This window comes from Candoia aspera, chromosome 3 (assembly GCF_035149785.1).
Source record: "Candoia aspera isolate rCanAsp1 chromosome 3, rCanAsp1.hap2, whole genome shotgun sequence".
In the NCBI taxonomy this organism is placed as follows: Eukaryota; Metazoa; Chordata; class Lepidosauria; order Squamata; family Boidae; genus Candoia; species Candoia aspera.
Window position 1 is genome coordinate 33098235 of NC_086155.1, and position 15190 is coordinate 33113424.

General features: G+C 35.3%; 1 protein-coding gene across 1 annotated transcript in view; it reads right to left on the minus strand.

Annotated features, from left to right (window-relative positions):
- LOC134493042 (rho GTPase-activating protein 39-like) overlaps positions 1-15190 on the minus strand; it is a 95555-nt gene that overhangs the window by 17364 nt on the left and 63001 nt on the right. Inside the window, exons 3-6 of the mRNA XM_063297272.1 lie at positions 9204-10518; positions 5958-6510; positions 4547-4636; positions 73-146 (exon numbers count right to left, since the gene is read on the minus strand). Of these exons, the coding sequence (XP_063153342.1) occupies positions 73-146; positions 4547-4636; positions 5958-6510; positions 9204-10518 (2032 nt within the window). The remainder of the gene's footprint in view (positions 1-72; positions 147-4546; positions 4637-5957; positions 6511-9203; positions 10519-15190) is intronic.

The following is a 15190-nucleotide window of genomic DNA, read 5'->3' on the forward strand; positions in this document are numbered from 1 at the left end:
GTCATATGTAACAACAAAAAAGGAGAAAGAAAAAAGTTACACCATTAAATTAGGATATTTCAAATGACTCACTTTTTTGCCTCCAGTGACTGCTACTTTTTGCAGCTTTCGGTAACAATACCTGGCGTAGGTGCTGATTGGTAGACCTAGCAGATAAAAATGAACAAATTAGGTCATTTTAGAGTCGCCCTGGAAAACTCCTTTAAAAAGAAAATGACCCTGAAGTATGAATATTTGTAGATCCTCTCTGACCCTCAACCTTATCTTTATAATCAAATAATAAGAATTCTACATACATTCTATTATTGTTTATTGTTGTGCAAATCTGGACATCTTTCTCCAAGACAGTAGTTTGTTGTGGAGTTGTTTTGTTTTCGCAAAGTAACTTTCCCCCTGTATTCACTTAATTTATGGCAGTTTGAACTAGGGGAAAATCCTACATCCGTTGGTATAGAGTGACGTAAGAAATACTGTATACTTATAGTGGTAATAATTGGACCAACTATTCTTCCAACTCTAAGCTATTTTTAAAGTTTGATTTATCTGTGAATTTGTATTAACTCATCCAAAAATCATAATCAACACACAACAAACGTTTCCTTATAGCAAATTCTGTTGCTTTTCTAAAAAACTGACTGTATCTTCCCAGGTTTTGCACTAAAGAACAACTTTATCCATTAAAACAAAACAAAACAAAACTATAACAGACAGTATTTTCACTACTTTTTTTCCCAGAGATAGTTGCCATTACTAGCACTACTTTCAGAGTGGTTTTAATATCAAATTCAGTTTTGCTATTGTCTGGAAAGTTTGTCTTGGAATTATTACATAAAGCTGTCTATGGAAATGATGGTGGTTCCAGCATGCTACCAAACTGGCATTAATATAAAAGACTTATATGGCTCCCCATCTTATGTACCATAACTCTGGGCAGCCTACAAACACATAAAGAAAAAATAAAACTGGCATCAAAAACTCCCAGCACCCAAAAAACACTCCTCAGTACATCAACATTTAGATTAACCGTGCTCCAGCCTCACACTAGCCCAATGTTTGGGCTGTTTCATAAGGTGCTATAACTAGAAATGATGATCCTTTACTCACCCTTAGACTATTAGTTTCAACTGGAACAGGTCTAATGCACCTGCTGCTGTCTGTATTGCAGTAATTTTATTTTATTTTATTTTACTTTATTTTAAGCATTTATATGGCCACCCAACTCAAACAATATTACTCTGGGTAACATATAATCAACCAATCAACAAAGATATCAAAAACAAAATAAACAGTACCAACTAAAAGGAAATATAAAAAAATTATCTGATGATATAGAACTCAGAATTATTGCACTTTTCCAGACAGGAGCGCTAATCATCCTGCCCTGAACTCTCAAAGAAAGATCCAGATTTTCATGCCTTTCTAAAGACTTGCAGTTGATTTCAGCAACAGTTTAACTTGTGTGACACAGCACTTTGGGAATGGTGTTGAGGAAGCAGTAAAAAAATTCTGAAGCAGGTAGAAAGTTCTTGCTATGAAAGAATCTCTTAGTGCTCTGTACTTCCAAAAACACAGCTTTTCCTATATTAATCATGATAAGGTGATCTCAGTATCATTAATTAAAAAAAGCAATGTTTTCTGAAGACACTTAACTATTTGACAAGGTAAACCAAAAAGGGATTGTGAAAAACTCCAAAAGTGTCATTTAAAATGACAGATGGGAATCAAGGAAAATAAGTAGGGGTGAACTGAGGAACATATGGTAAGGAATCCTATAGTAATGGGCTCTGAGTTGGCAGTAATTGACTGGAAAATAGATCTAGAAATGGTAGCAAAATGAAAGCATGCCCTTGGCATTCCACAGCAATGAAAAAGAAAAACGTCTCTACTGAAATCAAAATGCAACTGTGCTGTTGCATGTAAATGTTTAGGTATCTCTTGTTAAATTACATGTTTCAGTGAATCTCTACATAGCATCCCTTGTTTCAATGAACCTCTAAATAGTAGGTATACATTTAAATATGCAGAAAGAAGTCGTGTTTAACTTCATACCATGTAAAGGCTATGTAAATTTCTATTCACTTAGGGGCTCATGGAAACATACAAATTGAGCAGAAGTGCCTTCACTTTTGCATACAACTGTACAAATATATAGTGAATCACTATACATTTCAAGTGCTGCATGCAATTTTGTTTGTCACATCTTAGAAAGGATATCACAGAACTGGAAACATTAGAGTGGATTTGGAGAAACTGCCTATAGGGGAAGTCCAAAATATTTAGGGAATTTTAGTTGATAAGTCATTTATAAAATTATACATAATATGGAGGAAAATGAACCATCCAGGATCATCCAATGAATCTGGATTATCTAATGAATCTGATAGATTGAAGATTCAGGATAAACAAGATAAAGCACTTTTAATAAGGCATATAAGAAATTTCATAGAAAAACTAGGTGGAGATGGTCACTAATAAGAAAGACTCAAAAAGGGATTAAACTGATTTATGAAAATAGAAGTATCAGTGGCTCTTAGTTATAATAGCTATATGCTACCTCCAAGATCAGAGACCTCTTCCCTTAGAATTTTGCTATTGCACTGATGTCATATTGTGGGCTTCCCATAACTATGTATCTATTATTTACTGTAAACTCTATGTTGATAGAAAGGCCTTTAATCTTGCACAGTATGAAGTTATGCCAATTACTTCATTTATTCTATTTTACCACTCTTTATTATTTTATTGCTTTAGCAGTATTAGACATGCATTGCAGGTACTGCATTGGCTGCCAATATGCTTCAAATACAATTCAAGGCGATAATTTTGACCTCTAAAGCCTTATATGGCTTGGATCCAGGTCATGTACAGAATTGCATTTTCTGAAGGGAATATGCCTGCCCTGTTTGCTCAATACTTCAGTTTACTTCTCCTCCAGGAGTTAGATGGATGGGAACCTGAAACCTGACTTTCTCAATGCCAGCCCCATGCCTGTAGTATTTGCTACCTCCTGAAATCTGGGTGCCCCCTCACTTTTAATATTTGGGAAAACCATCAAAATTTGACTTTTCTGTGGAGACTTTGAATCTTGAGATCTTTGTGACTTAAGATTGTTTTTAAGTCTCATTTTTTAAAATTTAAATTTGTGGTTAATTTATTGTTAAGATGCACTATATTAGCTATCCAGAGTTTGTGAACATGAATGAGGTATAAATCTAAAAAAAAATAAAGAAAATGAAGGGTGTTATTGATATATTTCATATCAAAATTTTCTCTTTGGTCTAGAATTCTTATCTAAAACTAAATATAAGCAGATGTGACAATGAAGCACATAGCAATATTACTACATTTGATGCAAGACAATACATTAAAACAATTAGAAACTGCCCAAACAGAAAAGCATGCCAATACAGGTAGTCCTTGACTTACGACCACAATTGGGGCTTGAACTTCAGTCACCAAGCAATGCGGCTGTTAAGTGAGTCGCACCTGATTTTATGTCCTTTTTTGCTGCGATTGTTAAGCGAATCACCGTGGTCGTTAAGTGAACCATGTGGTTGTTAAATGAATCATGTGGTTCCCCATTGATTTTGCTTTTGGGAACCGGCTGGGAAGGTCGCAAATGGCTATCATGTGACCTCAGGACACTGCAACTGTTTTAAATACATGCCGGTTGCCAAGAACCCGTATTTTGATCATGAGACTGCAGGGATGCTGCAATAGTTGTTGTGTGAGGGTCAGTTGTAAGTCACTTTTCTCAGTGCCATCATACCTTTGAATAGTTATTAAATGAATGCTCGTAAGTTGATGACTACCTGTAGTTAAAGTGGTCTTGAGCTCAGGTGAAGCACTTTTCTAGATAATAAGAATAATGAAAATTATCTAGGCTGAATGTAGGTCCTTGAGAGAGGGAGAGCAACTGAGACTCTCAGTGGAAAAAAAAAAATTTCAGTAGGTGAGGTTGTAACACAGCAGAATTCAATTTAATTAGGATTTTTTTAAAGTAGGTATCAGCTACCGGACTGAATTCAAGTTCCAAGACTACAAGGAAATGGAAAAAGAAGTCCATCTGCTACAAACACAGAAGAGAAATATGGCCAAATTAGCATTTTTGCTGGACTTCTTTGAGGCTGAGAGCCAATGATTATAACTGATCCCATCTGGATGGAAAGATCCCAACTGCTTTATGAAGGTAAGGCTGCAACCCAATCTGTGTTTATTTGGATACAGGTTCTGTTGAAATAAATGAGACCTTAGATTGAGGCAGTATTTATTTATAGTTAATCTCAGAGTTGTGAGATTGGGGCACTACAGAAGCAACGTTAATAAATTAGAATACTGTAGAATAAAATAAAATAACAAAATAAATACTATAAATATTACCAGTAGTTATTTCATTTTGCATTTTTTTTCTATTTCTGTATTGCTGATACTTGCATATGTTCTAGACTGAATTTTCCTACATTAAAGTACAAGCAACTATGCCAGAAATCCATGTATACACAAAACAGAGATATATGCTGATTTTTGTCCTTCTTAAATGTTTTACCTTCATCCTCTGTGCTTTGTTTTCTTTTTTTCCTGGATTTTGAGTTCTTTTTGTTTTTCAGATCCAGAAGTTCCTTAATGCGTTGGATAACTGAAAATCCAAAGTATTTTTAACTGAGTGATGGCAAGAGAGTCAAATATCCACTGCCCTCTTCCATCTGTACAAGCATTTACTTTACTGAACTCATCACAAAATGAACTCTGTGCATCTCCCTGTTAAGCGTTTTGCCCATACGTATCTGTTGCTTTTCTCAACAGCTATCACAATCAGTAGCATGGACCAAAACTGAATGTTTCACAAATTATTTGACCAATGTATACAATGGAAAAGAGGTTTGGAATTTAATATATTCCTTCTCAAATTATTATTTTGACTAAGAATATCTGAAACATTTGCTCTACCTAAACTCTTCAAAACAGTATGAATTGTGGCTCCATCTGGGCTTTATGCTATCAGAATCTGGGGATATAAAAAGAAACTGCTGATAAAACCTCCTAACTAATCATTTGCTTTGAGTAAACCTCAGAATACCAAAGAATGAAAAAAACCTTCCCTGCATGAACATTCACATTTTTTTCAGCATTCAGCCTGAAACATAACAGAAAGTTTGAAGTTTAAATGCATGGCAATTAATTTTATTTACCTAGATGGGAACAGATGACCAATTTTGTCTGAGCTCAAAAGCTAAACAAGACTAAGCCTGGTTAGATCTTGGATGGGAGGCCATCAGGCAAGATTGTGCAGTTGGAAAAACATCCTAGGAGGTGGCAAGGGCAAGCCGCTTCCACATTATTGATAAGAAAAGGCTCCTGTAGTCACCAGGAATTAAACTTGACTCATGTACCATTATATATTTAATAATTTAATTTTAATATTTAATTGATTTTAATGGTATGTTGATTGTTTAGTTTCTGTTTTAATTGTGTATGCCGCCCAGAATCCCATGCAAGTGAGATGGGTAGCTATATAAATCAGTCAGTCAATCAATCAATCAATCAATCAATCAAATAAAAGTTTGTCTGTCTTGGGAGCTTTATAATAATTTCTTGCAAAGTTACAGAAAATGTTGTTCTTTTAAAGATATATAAAGCTTTTTGTTTCAATAAAACTGAATCTCTACCATTAAATCTAAAGGGAGATAGACCCCCTAAACATTGTAAAGAATTTTTTTTCTGATTCTTCAGAATCAGAATGGAAAGAATTCTACCCTGACCAAAGAAGCCAGGTTCTTGAGCAACACATACTGCATTTCACTTTATAGGAAAGAAAGCAAGCTTTGGTCCTGAACTCCTTTACTAATATGTATTGTACTGTACCATGCTAACTTTGCCCTATTATAATTTACTTCATTTCATCTGTAGGTTTTTAAGGTACTGTAATTTACTTTACCTTTATTAAACAATGCACTTACTATTTTCATCGGTGATCTGGCTGAGGTGACGATAGATGTAACCTTCCAGGTAAGATTGGAACTTGGGTGATGGGGAGAAAAAGGCCAGACTAATTGCCATGAGTTCCCAGCCCCATGCCAGACTTCGGTAGCACATATTATCTGTTGTCTGTCTGATTAGTTGAATGTATAGCTCATCTCGTAAACCTTGAATACTCCAGCATTTGGTGATGGTGATCAAAGCCACATTATTCCGTTCCATTCTGGCTTGCCGGTCACCCATATAGATTTGTACCAGTTTAAATATTTCACAGGCTTCCTTTTTGATGGTATAGTTGCTGGTTATAAGCATTGGCTTTTTGATGGAGCCACCATTCCAAGACAGCATGTTGGCTATGGAGAGCCTTCGACGAAAGATGCCTTGAGTATGCATATTAAGATTTTTGGAAGCCCAGTCAGTCATGCTGCTTTGGGAGATGGGCTTTCGTATGGTGTGGAAGGGAAACTGATATCCGATGTTGGTACAAGGTTGAACGTTATTCTCATGTTGAGAATGAGACCCTATTGTTCCACACTGTAATGAACAGTAGACAAAAAATCATGGAAAAGCTGTTTGAGCTGCTCATTTTCTCTGAACAAAATAGCTGATTTTTAGTCACTTCCTTCACCTGGTACCCTGTAGGTGTGTTGAAGTTCAACACATCTGACTAGTATCTGATTCTAGAAGACTGGATTATGCAGACTAACATTAGACTATTCTATTTTATTCATTCTAAGAATGTAACTCAGTTCCCAGTATTACCACATCTCATTCCTGTCTGTAAAATTTACATCTGTGTACTGACACAAAAAAAGAGAATTAATATGGAATTCTGGGTGCTGATAAATGAGCAACAGCATCAGGAATGGATCCTAGTATTGCTATAAGGCAAAAAGCTGCCGCCTCCTCCTACTGTAAGAATTATTAGGTTGACTCCTATCAGTTATTGTCAAAATTCTGGGATACAGGACTGGGCCATAAGGAACTCCCCTGTTGTAGTTTTTCAATACTACAATGCTTTAGCAACATTTATATTGCTTAATTACTTTATTTGCTTTTTAGCTCTCAACTTTTAATATTATCAAGTACTATAAGGATTAGGGTTAAAACAATTTAAGCTTATTTACAAACAAACACAACTGTGAAGTTTTAATTACTTTAGAATACAGGCCTTCTTTAAAAACTCACTAAGCAAATATTTGCCTTCATAAAGTTCTCTTAATGCAAAAGTGGACAATTTGTGACAGCCAGAGTATTTATTTTCTTCTTTAGTAGTTAAGAGCTACATGGACAGTGACATTAAAATATCACACAAGTTGCCAGGGCTAGATTTATCAGAGTAGTTTGTTTTAAATTAACTATTTCAACAAATTATACATCTTTTGTATGTTTTCTTACTGAAACTGGCAGGAAATCACACCTCTATTCGGCAGCGCATTCTCTATAGACTGTAGGGGTTGCAGGTTGCTCATTCCCACCTTAAAGTGTTCTACATGTGAGATTCCAGTGAATGGCCAACAGTAAGGGGTCTATCAGGACTAACTAGATATGGAAGATTAGGGCCTACAGATTCACTGGTTACAGTCTGTTAATTGCTCATCTACAATTTCTAAATAAAGTTAGAACTATGATTCCAATTTTTTTTAGGCATATGGTAGAGCACCTGACTTTCTAATTATCAGAAGATGGTGTCATGACTGAATGTTGTTATAATCATTACGTTCTAGATTATGTAATATGACAAGTGCTTTGTATATCCAGAAATGTTCTAGCTTTTAATATTCTAAACATAGTTAGTAATGTTTTGATACAAAGTATAAATACTTAGCATACAATTTTAGTTTGCAGATCACTTGAGCAACATCATTTTCAAATTCCTACTTCATGTTCAAACTTAGATGAAACAGCTGACATTACTTGAACTGCCATTCTGAAGATTCAACTTTTTTCTGTGATTGATTACCTGTGAGCTGTACCTTACAAAATTTGTGTTTCCTTTCTATTTGATATGTGATATATAAAGCACCTGAACATTACTTTTTTTCTTCTATCCTACCCTCCCATTTGAAAAAAAGCTGAAAAGTTTGCAGCAGCAGAGATTACAAGTTGATGATTAGAAGTGTCAAGTAGGGTAACAGAAAGAGAAGAATAAGTATAGAGAGACAACCTATAGGGAACAGTAAAAAAGAATAGAGTTGCTGTATATGGGAGCACCTAGCCAACTTCAGCTAATCTCAAAAAATAAGACAGGTTGAGCCCAGTTGGATGCTAGAACATTAAAAAACCTAGGGCTGTAAGTTACACTAGGTAGTGAAAAAAGGAACTCGGAAGAAGGCAATGCCAAAACATTTCCATATTGGGGTCAAGGTGTGTCCATACAGTCACTAGCTTGACTTGAGAGTTTTTTTCTTTACCTTTTCCCCAATCAGTAGTAGGATTGTTCTTCTTCTGATACAAATGTGGAACTTGGTGGAAATGTATCTGACAGCATCATAAACAATCCCATATATGAAATCAATACCAATTTTGAGTACTGGACATTTTTCAATATGATTGTTAGAAGATTTATTTATTTAATAATGTTTAATGCATTATTCCAAGCAAAAGACAAGAAAACTGTAGTTCTCACGAAAATAAACCAAAATGGTATAGCAAACATTAATAATATTCTATGTAAGGCAACAGTTCATTCAGCATAAAACATTTACAGTTGAAGTGTAACGTTTTTCTTATACTATCTATGTATGTATTTTTTGTATCTAGATAGAAATACTATCTTAGTGTCTACTTTTGCCTTGTACCATCTACATTTTCAAGTGAAAACTGGCAATAATCTTGACCACTGTAGTATACTGTACCACAATCTTACCCAGGAGTGTTATTATTTAATAAAACTTAGCAATTTTAGTAAAACTTCCCATTAATAGTGAACTATTAAAGAAGCAATGCTTTTAACTATACTGTAAAGGCCCACAATAAAACTGAATACGTATCCAACCATATACTATTATGATCTAGCTGTAGAGATTAATTTTCGACTATGTTGATAGTCGAAAATTAATCTCTACAGCTAGATCATAATGCAAACAGATGCTATAATTTATACCTGGTTTCACAATCTCCAGTGCTAGAAAATGCCTGACTTCCTGACAATATAAATTATTATTAATAAATACTCGTAACATGTTTATGATTGCCCAGTAAAATTGATAGATATTAATAAATACCTGTGTTGATAATTGTGCTGTGTCTGATGATGACAGGTTTATCTGGCTGGCCACAATCTTTTCTAAAGAATCTACTTTTTCATAAGTTCTCTTCTGCCTTACCACATCTTGCTGTATTGCTGGATCATTTGAGAGACTCCCTTTACCATCCATTGTTGGCCTATATAATGACCTGTTACTAGATATCAGATCATCTCTTGAGTTCCTGCTATTACACTTTTTAAAATGGTCTGATTGAAACTTAATTTTATTACCCTCTGGCATATTAGCGTTCTCCAGCATTTCTGCATCTAAGCTACCTTTGCTTCCTCTGCAGGCTGCAGATCTATTCACCACTGCGCGCATCTCTGCAATAAGCTTGTCATTCAGAGCAGTGAGTTCACTGTTGCTGCCTACAGAACCAGGTCTTCCCTGGCCTGGAGTGTGCCGTTTTCCTTTTCTCTTTCTTAAGCTTGGAGAAGGACCTGTTGAATAGCCAGAGTCTTGCTGACTTATCACAGTAGGATATTCTTGAGCCTGAAGACTGTTCTGCCGGCTATTATGGGCTTCCATATTTTTAAGAACATTAGCTTCCAAGACTCTCCATGACTGCTTGAAGCTCTCCCTAGAGCTAAGCTGACCCAGTTGGGATTTATCAACACCATCAACAATCACAGTGGTAGAATGAGTTTTTTTGGATGACTGGTCAATGTTGACCATATGTTTAATATATTCTTTTCCCACAGGGCTGTATTCTGTTGCAGAAGGATTTCTCAAATGCTTTTTTCCAGCCTGGTGTTGCTGTATACTTGGATGCTGTAATAATTTAATTGGTTGCAACTTCTTATTTAAGCTATTGCTTGGGGACAGCTGTGGAGTTGTCCCATTCATACTTGTAATTCCAGTGTCCATATCTATAGGAGGCTCATCATAAATTGGGGAGTCAATTGATGGTTCATCATAGATTGGAGCTGGAGAAGCATACTTGGGAGATGCAGGCAATCTTGTTTGTGACTGATTTCCTGAGGGAGGCTGAGGAGTATGTCCATTAGTCAGTACCAGACAAAACCCTCCATTCTCTGTCTTTTTAATTTTCATTGAACGCTTTGTCTCTACTGGAGCTGTAGATTTTGAAGTTAATGAGTTTGGGACTATAGACTGAGACTGGGCATATACAACTGCTTTGGGATGCATAGATTTCTGGCTGCTGATTTCTGAATTGTTCTGCATCTGAAAGGAATTGCTTGAGGAAGAATTTACTTGTCTTAGGCTATTAACTTTGACCAGCATGGCTGCTTTAGTTCCTGGTAAAGGCTGCCACCCAGTAAGGGTATCTCTGCAGAAAAAAACACACAGTGTTAAAAAATAAAGCAAAAATACATGCCACTTTTGTCAAATGCGGAATAAACCCTAAAAAGAGGAATAAAATATATTAAATTAATCTAATTAATTTTGCTGTGGAAGCAAGCTTTATACCGGATTTTAGCTTACTTCATTTATTTCACAAAATTGATGGCTTGGTCCCTTCATAATGGATCCTGGACAAGATACAAGGTGAGAACATACAAAATAAAAAATGGCATATAAAATTAAAATTATAGATAGATAGATAGATAGATAGATAGATAGATAGATAGTCAACAATAAGTTTCATAAGCACCCATAAAAGTAAAGAAACTAAACTAAGAGCTGAATGCATTCTGTAATAAGATTGCTTTGGTCTGCCTACAAAATGCCCCAAAGTTTGAGGCTATCTGTATCTTGGGAGGAAGGCAGGGAATTTCACAAATTACATTGTGAAAACATTTTCTACTTTCTGTCACAGCTATCACAATATTTTGGAAATAATACCCATTCAGAATTTTTTTTAATGGCCAGATTTTTCCACCTGCGTATTTCTTTTCCAGGGAAATCAAATTGTGTAATTCTAAAAGGAAAAGGAACCCTGCTTTTCTGCTTGTAAACTTGATTTTCTAGTAAACTCTGCCACATTTTCTTCTAACTAACAAGAAAAATGGAGCTCAGTACATGATTGTTCCACCATGTACATAGCTAACTAAATCAGATTAGTTTCATTTTGAGAAAGATATATTCTGACATCAGACTGATTGCAAAAGCAAATACAATGGTTTGTTCCATTACTTATGAGCCACCAACGATGGGTGTGTGTGTGTGCCACTGGCTGTAGTTCCTGAATGGTTAGTGCCCCACTTTTGTCAAACCCCTTGAATTACAGCTGAAAGTCCTGACTTCGCTCCCATCTGGGTGTGTTTCCTTTCAACTTCAATGTGGTGGTGTACAGAGGCCAAATGCCAAAACAGTTATCCTTGTTCCAATATTTCTGGTCCTGACTGTGTCTAAACACTCTAGATAGTGGCATAATTAAAATGATGAATCTCTCTGCCCACTTTCATCTTGTGAAAACTTCCTCACTCAGTTTTCTCCTTGTGAAAAATACCACCAACCTGGTTATTTATCCAGCTAAAAATACTTGATGAACAGTAGGAGTAAATAAGAATTCCAGAAGTCTGAGTGGAAAACCTTAGTATTCTCTATAAGCTTTTCTATCATGGCTAAAATAAACATAAAATAAGCTAACATAGTCATTTATTTTGTTCCTTAAATATTTTAAAATAAATTTTAAATGCTAAAAAAATAATGGTTGAAAAAAGGGGTTAGAGTACAAAATCTTGAGAACAGAATAAAATCCTAGCTCTCAGTTATTAGAGAATACATTAAGACAGTGTCTCTGTAAGTTGTCTGAACTTCTGAGATTCCTTAATGCCTCTTCTAAGAAATTGACTGGGACATGCATCTGCCTTTCATTTGCTATGTTTGGAAAGACCCCCCACCACCACCACTTTTTTCCCAAACTCTTTCTTATAGTACTGTTGCTGAGCTTGAGGGTGGGGACAGGGAGAAAAGAAAGAAGTGAACCTGTGACTGAAACACCTATAAGCAAACTACCTTTTTCACTTCCAACACCAAAAGCAATTGTCATAACAGCTGGCAGCACTTAGCAGATGGCTATGTCAAAAAAGCCGAGCAGAAGCAGACCAGGTTAGTACTTAGATTGGAGACTACTCAGGGAAATCCTTTGCTCAGAAGACAGCAATGGCGAACTGAAGACAGACGGTGGAACGAAGAGCCGGTAAGCAGACCGGCTCTTCGTAAATCCTCTCTGGAAAAGGTAAGGAGTTGAGATTGCCCACAAGTGCTCCTCATGAGGCACTGCAAGACAGCTCTGGGAGATGAAGGAAAGCCATCTTTTTGCTCAAACCACAGTCGGCACCTTTCAAAAGGATACTGGGTTTGCATACTTCCTTTCCTAATCACTTTCGGAAATTGCTTCTTTACTGCTTTTCAGCTATTATGAACCTTTGGATTGACAAATTTTACAGCACTGGGTGAGTTTCCTTCAATCATTAGCAAAAGAAAGGTGAGTTTCCTTCAATCCTTAGTGAAAGAAGTTTTAAATACAAGTTTAAGGACTTAAAAAAAATTCTTTTGGAATAAACAGCAAAAGGGTGATTAGAACTTTGATTTTGGAAAGTTACAAACAGACTAAGGGTCCAGATGGATTTGAAATAAGATTTTGGAATTAATTATAAGAATCCTTTCTATGGGAAAATGCTTTTGTTTTGAATTCTCTTGAAAAAAAATGATGAGACCTTGAAGGTTGGACACTACAGAGAACCAGAAGGAACTAAAGATTACAATTAAAGGAGAAGAACACTTAAATTTGAGTTACTAATACAGACTGGAGCAAAATATCTTAACATTGGACATATTGAAGGATATTTTTGAACAAATGACCCAGAAGTTAATTTTAAGAATGTCTGCCTCTATAGACAGTGTTTAAAAGATGTTATGGAAGAAGAACAAGTTTTACCAGACAAGACTGAGACTGATCTGAAAGTGGATTTAAAAATGACAGGCTACAAGAATAATATGGAAAAAGATGCTACACTGGATATACAAATGAAACTGACTGATGTCTTAATAATTAAAAGAGATATTTTATTGTAAACCACCCAGAGTCCCCCGTCCGGGGAGATGGGCAGTGATATAAGATAAATAAATAAATATACAAATAACAAACTAAGAGAGTGACCTGGATAACTTTTTTATATTGGATTTACAAAACAGACTTGTTAAAGCTTTGAAAAATTTTGTGAGAAGGGACAAAGAAAAAAATGAAAACAAGTTCTAGGACATAACTTGAAGGGATTAAAGATCAAGATTGTTAAAAGTAAAAGGAAGGAATATACAGCTGGTTTATTTTATCAAGGTTAAAATAGATATGTTGTTATCTCTGGTAACCCTTAATGGACTTTTGCTGATCGGGACTGAATGACAAGGGTTTAAGGATTTCTTTATAGATAAGAGATGGGATATGTGAAGAAGAGATCATTTGTTGTATTTTACGAGAAGGTGATTAGTTACTAAAATTATTTATATTTGTTGTGATAAAGGGGGAAGTCATTTCTTTATATATTTCTTTTTCTTTACTGTATTCGCATTTTTTCTTTTCTATTTTTGTTTTCTGTACTATTTTTCTCTTTCTCTCTTTCTTTTTAGTTAGTTCGTATCTTTTTAATTGCAATTTTTAATAAAATCATTATAAAAAAAGAAGTGACAATAGCAAATTATTTCTATATCATTATCCAAAACCAACTCAGTTCTATTCTTGTAGGGATCAGGAGTTGAATTCAACTTGAAATAGGTTTTACCTTTACTTTACAAAAAAGAATTTACAAGTTGAGCAAATATTCAAAGATAATTTATTTAAAATGGCATACCTTCCTGCCTTCTTCTGTTATTATTTTAACCAGGGTCTTGTTGGCAAGGTTGTAATGAAGAACAAAGTCCATCCAGTATATCTAAAGATTTCCCGTCCTTAGTTTATAAAAAAAGAAATAACTTTCTCATGCTGAAGTAACAGGAAGGAGGTGAGGATTATGAGTAATCCAAACAGTCAAAGAACATATAGCCTTTAAATTTCAATTCTGCCCTTCAGAAAAATTAGCCATGCTGAATGTAGTTACAGTCTGAGAGGCCACTTCTTTTCAGAATTATTCAGTACAAGACTATTACAATAGGCTGCAACCAGTCAAGCAGAACCTCTTGACATATCCAGTCTGTGTAGTTCAGGAATTTTTACCCCTTTCAAAAGGATCTCTTCCTTTAGCCCTGCCCAGATCCAAAGCATTTTGGATCTGAAAGGAAGCAAAGAACGTGCTTTGGATCTTCCTGCCCAAAGCCAGCAATTCAGAACAAACCTTGTGATAATCCTGAAACACAATGGGTAGCTGTGCAATCATGCAGCCCTACATGTGGGAAATGTATTAATGACAAATTACATTTTTAAGCCACTGAAGACAAATCTTAGTTTTAGAAGGAATTATATGGGAGAAGCTTTGGGGGAAAATAAAATACGAATTCCATCTATTTGGGCTTCTCAACATGAGATGATTTACCAGATACTTTAGATGGCACTGTTGTGCTACGTTACAAATTAGATATTTGTTACAAACACTATCTTGAATTCTGGGCAAAACCCCACTGTCTAAGTTTTGTGCTGAGAAAAAGAAAATATAAAAGGTAGGGGGGAAACATTTTTTGAGGTAAAAAGCATTCTGTAGCATTTCTACAAACTGTCAACTGATTCTCCAAATGTTTCTCTGGCTTGAAGTTGTAGTTTAATCTCTACAATCCACTTCATTCTGCTGAATCTTTAACTGGTCTTCTGATATATGCTCTTACAATAAACACGTATAAAAATAATTTATATATTACAAAGGCAGAGTACTGGTTATTTTTATATTAGTAGGTAGGGGAGCTTCTATTTTAGAGTTTCCATCCCTCAAAAATCTTGGGAAAAAGGCAATTTTCAAGCTTTACTTGCACAACTCTGTCAGCCTGCTATCTCACCTTTCTATTCTAAACGCTACTTTTTTCCCTCCTCTGTTAAAGTTGCTCTCTACTAGCCTTTTCCACCTATCATG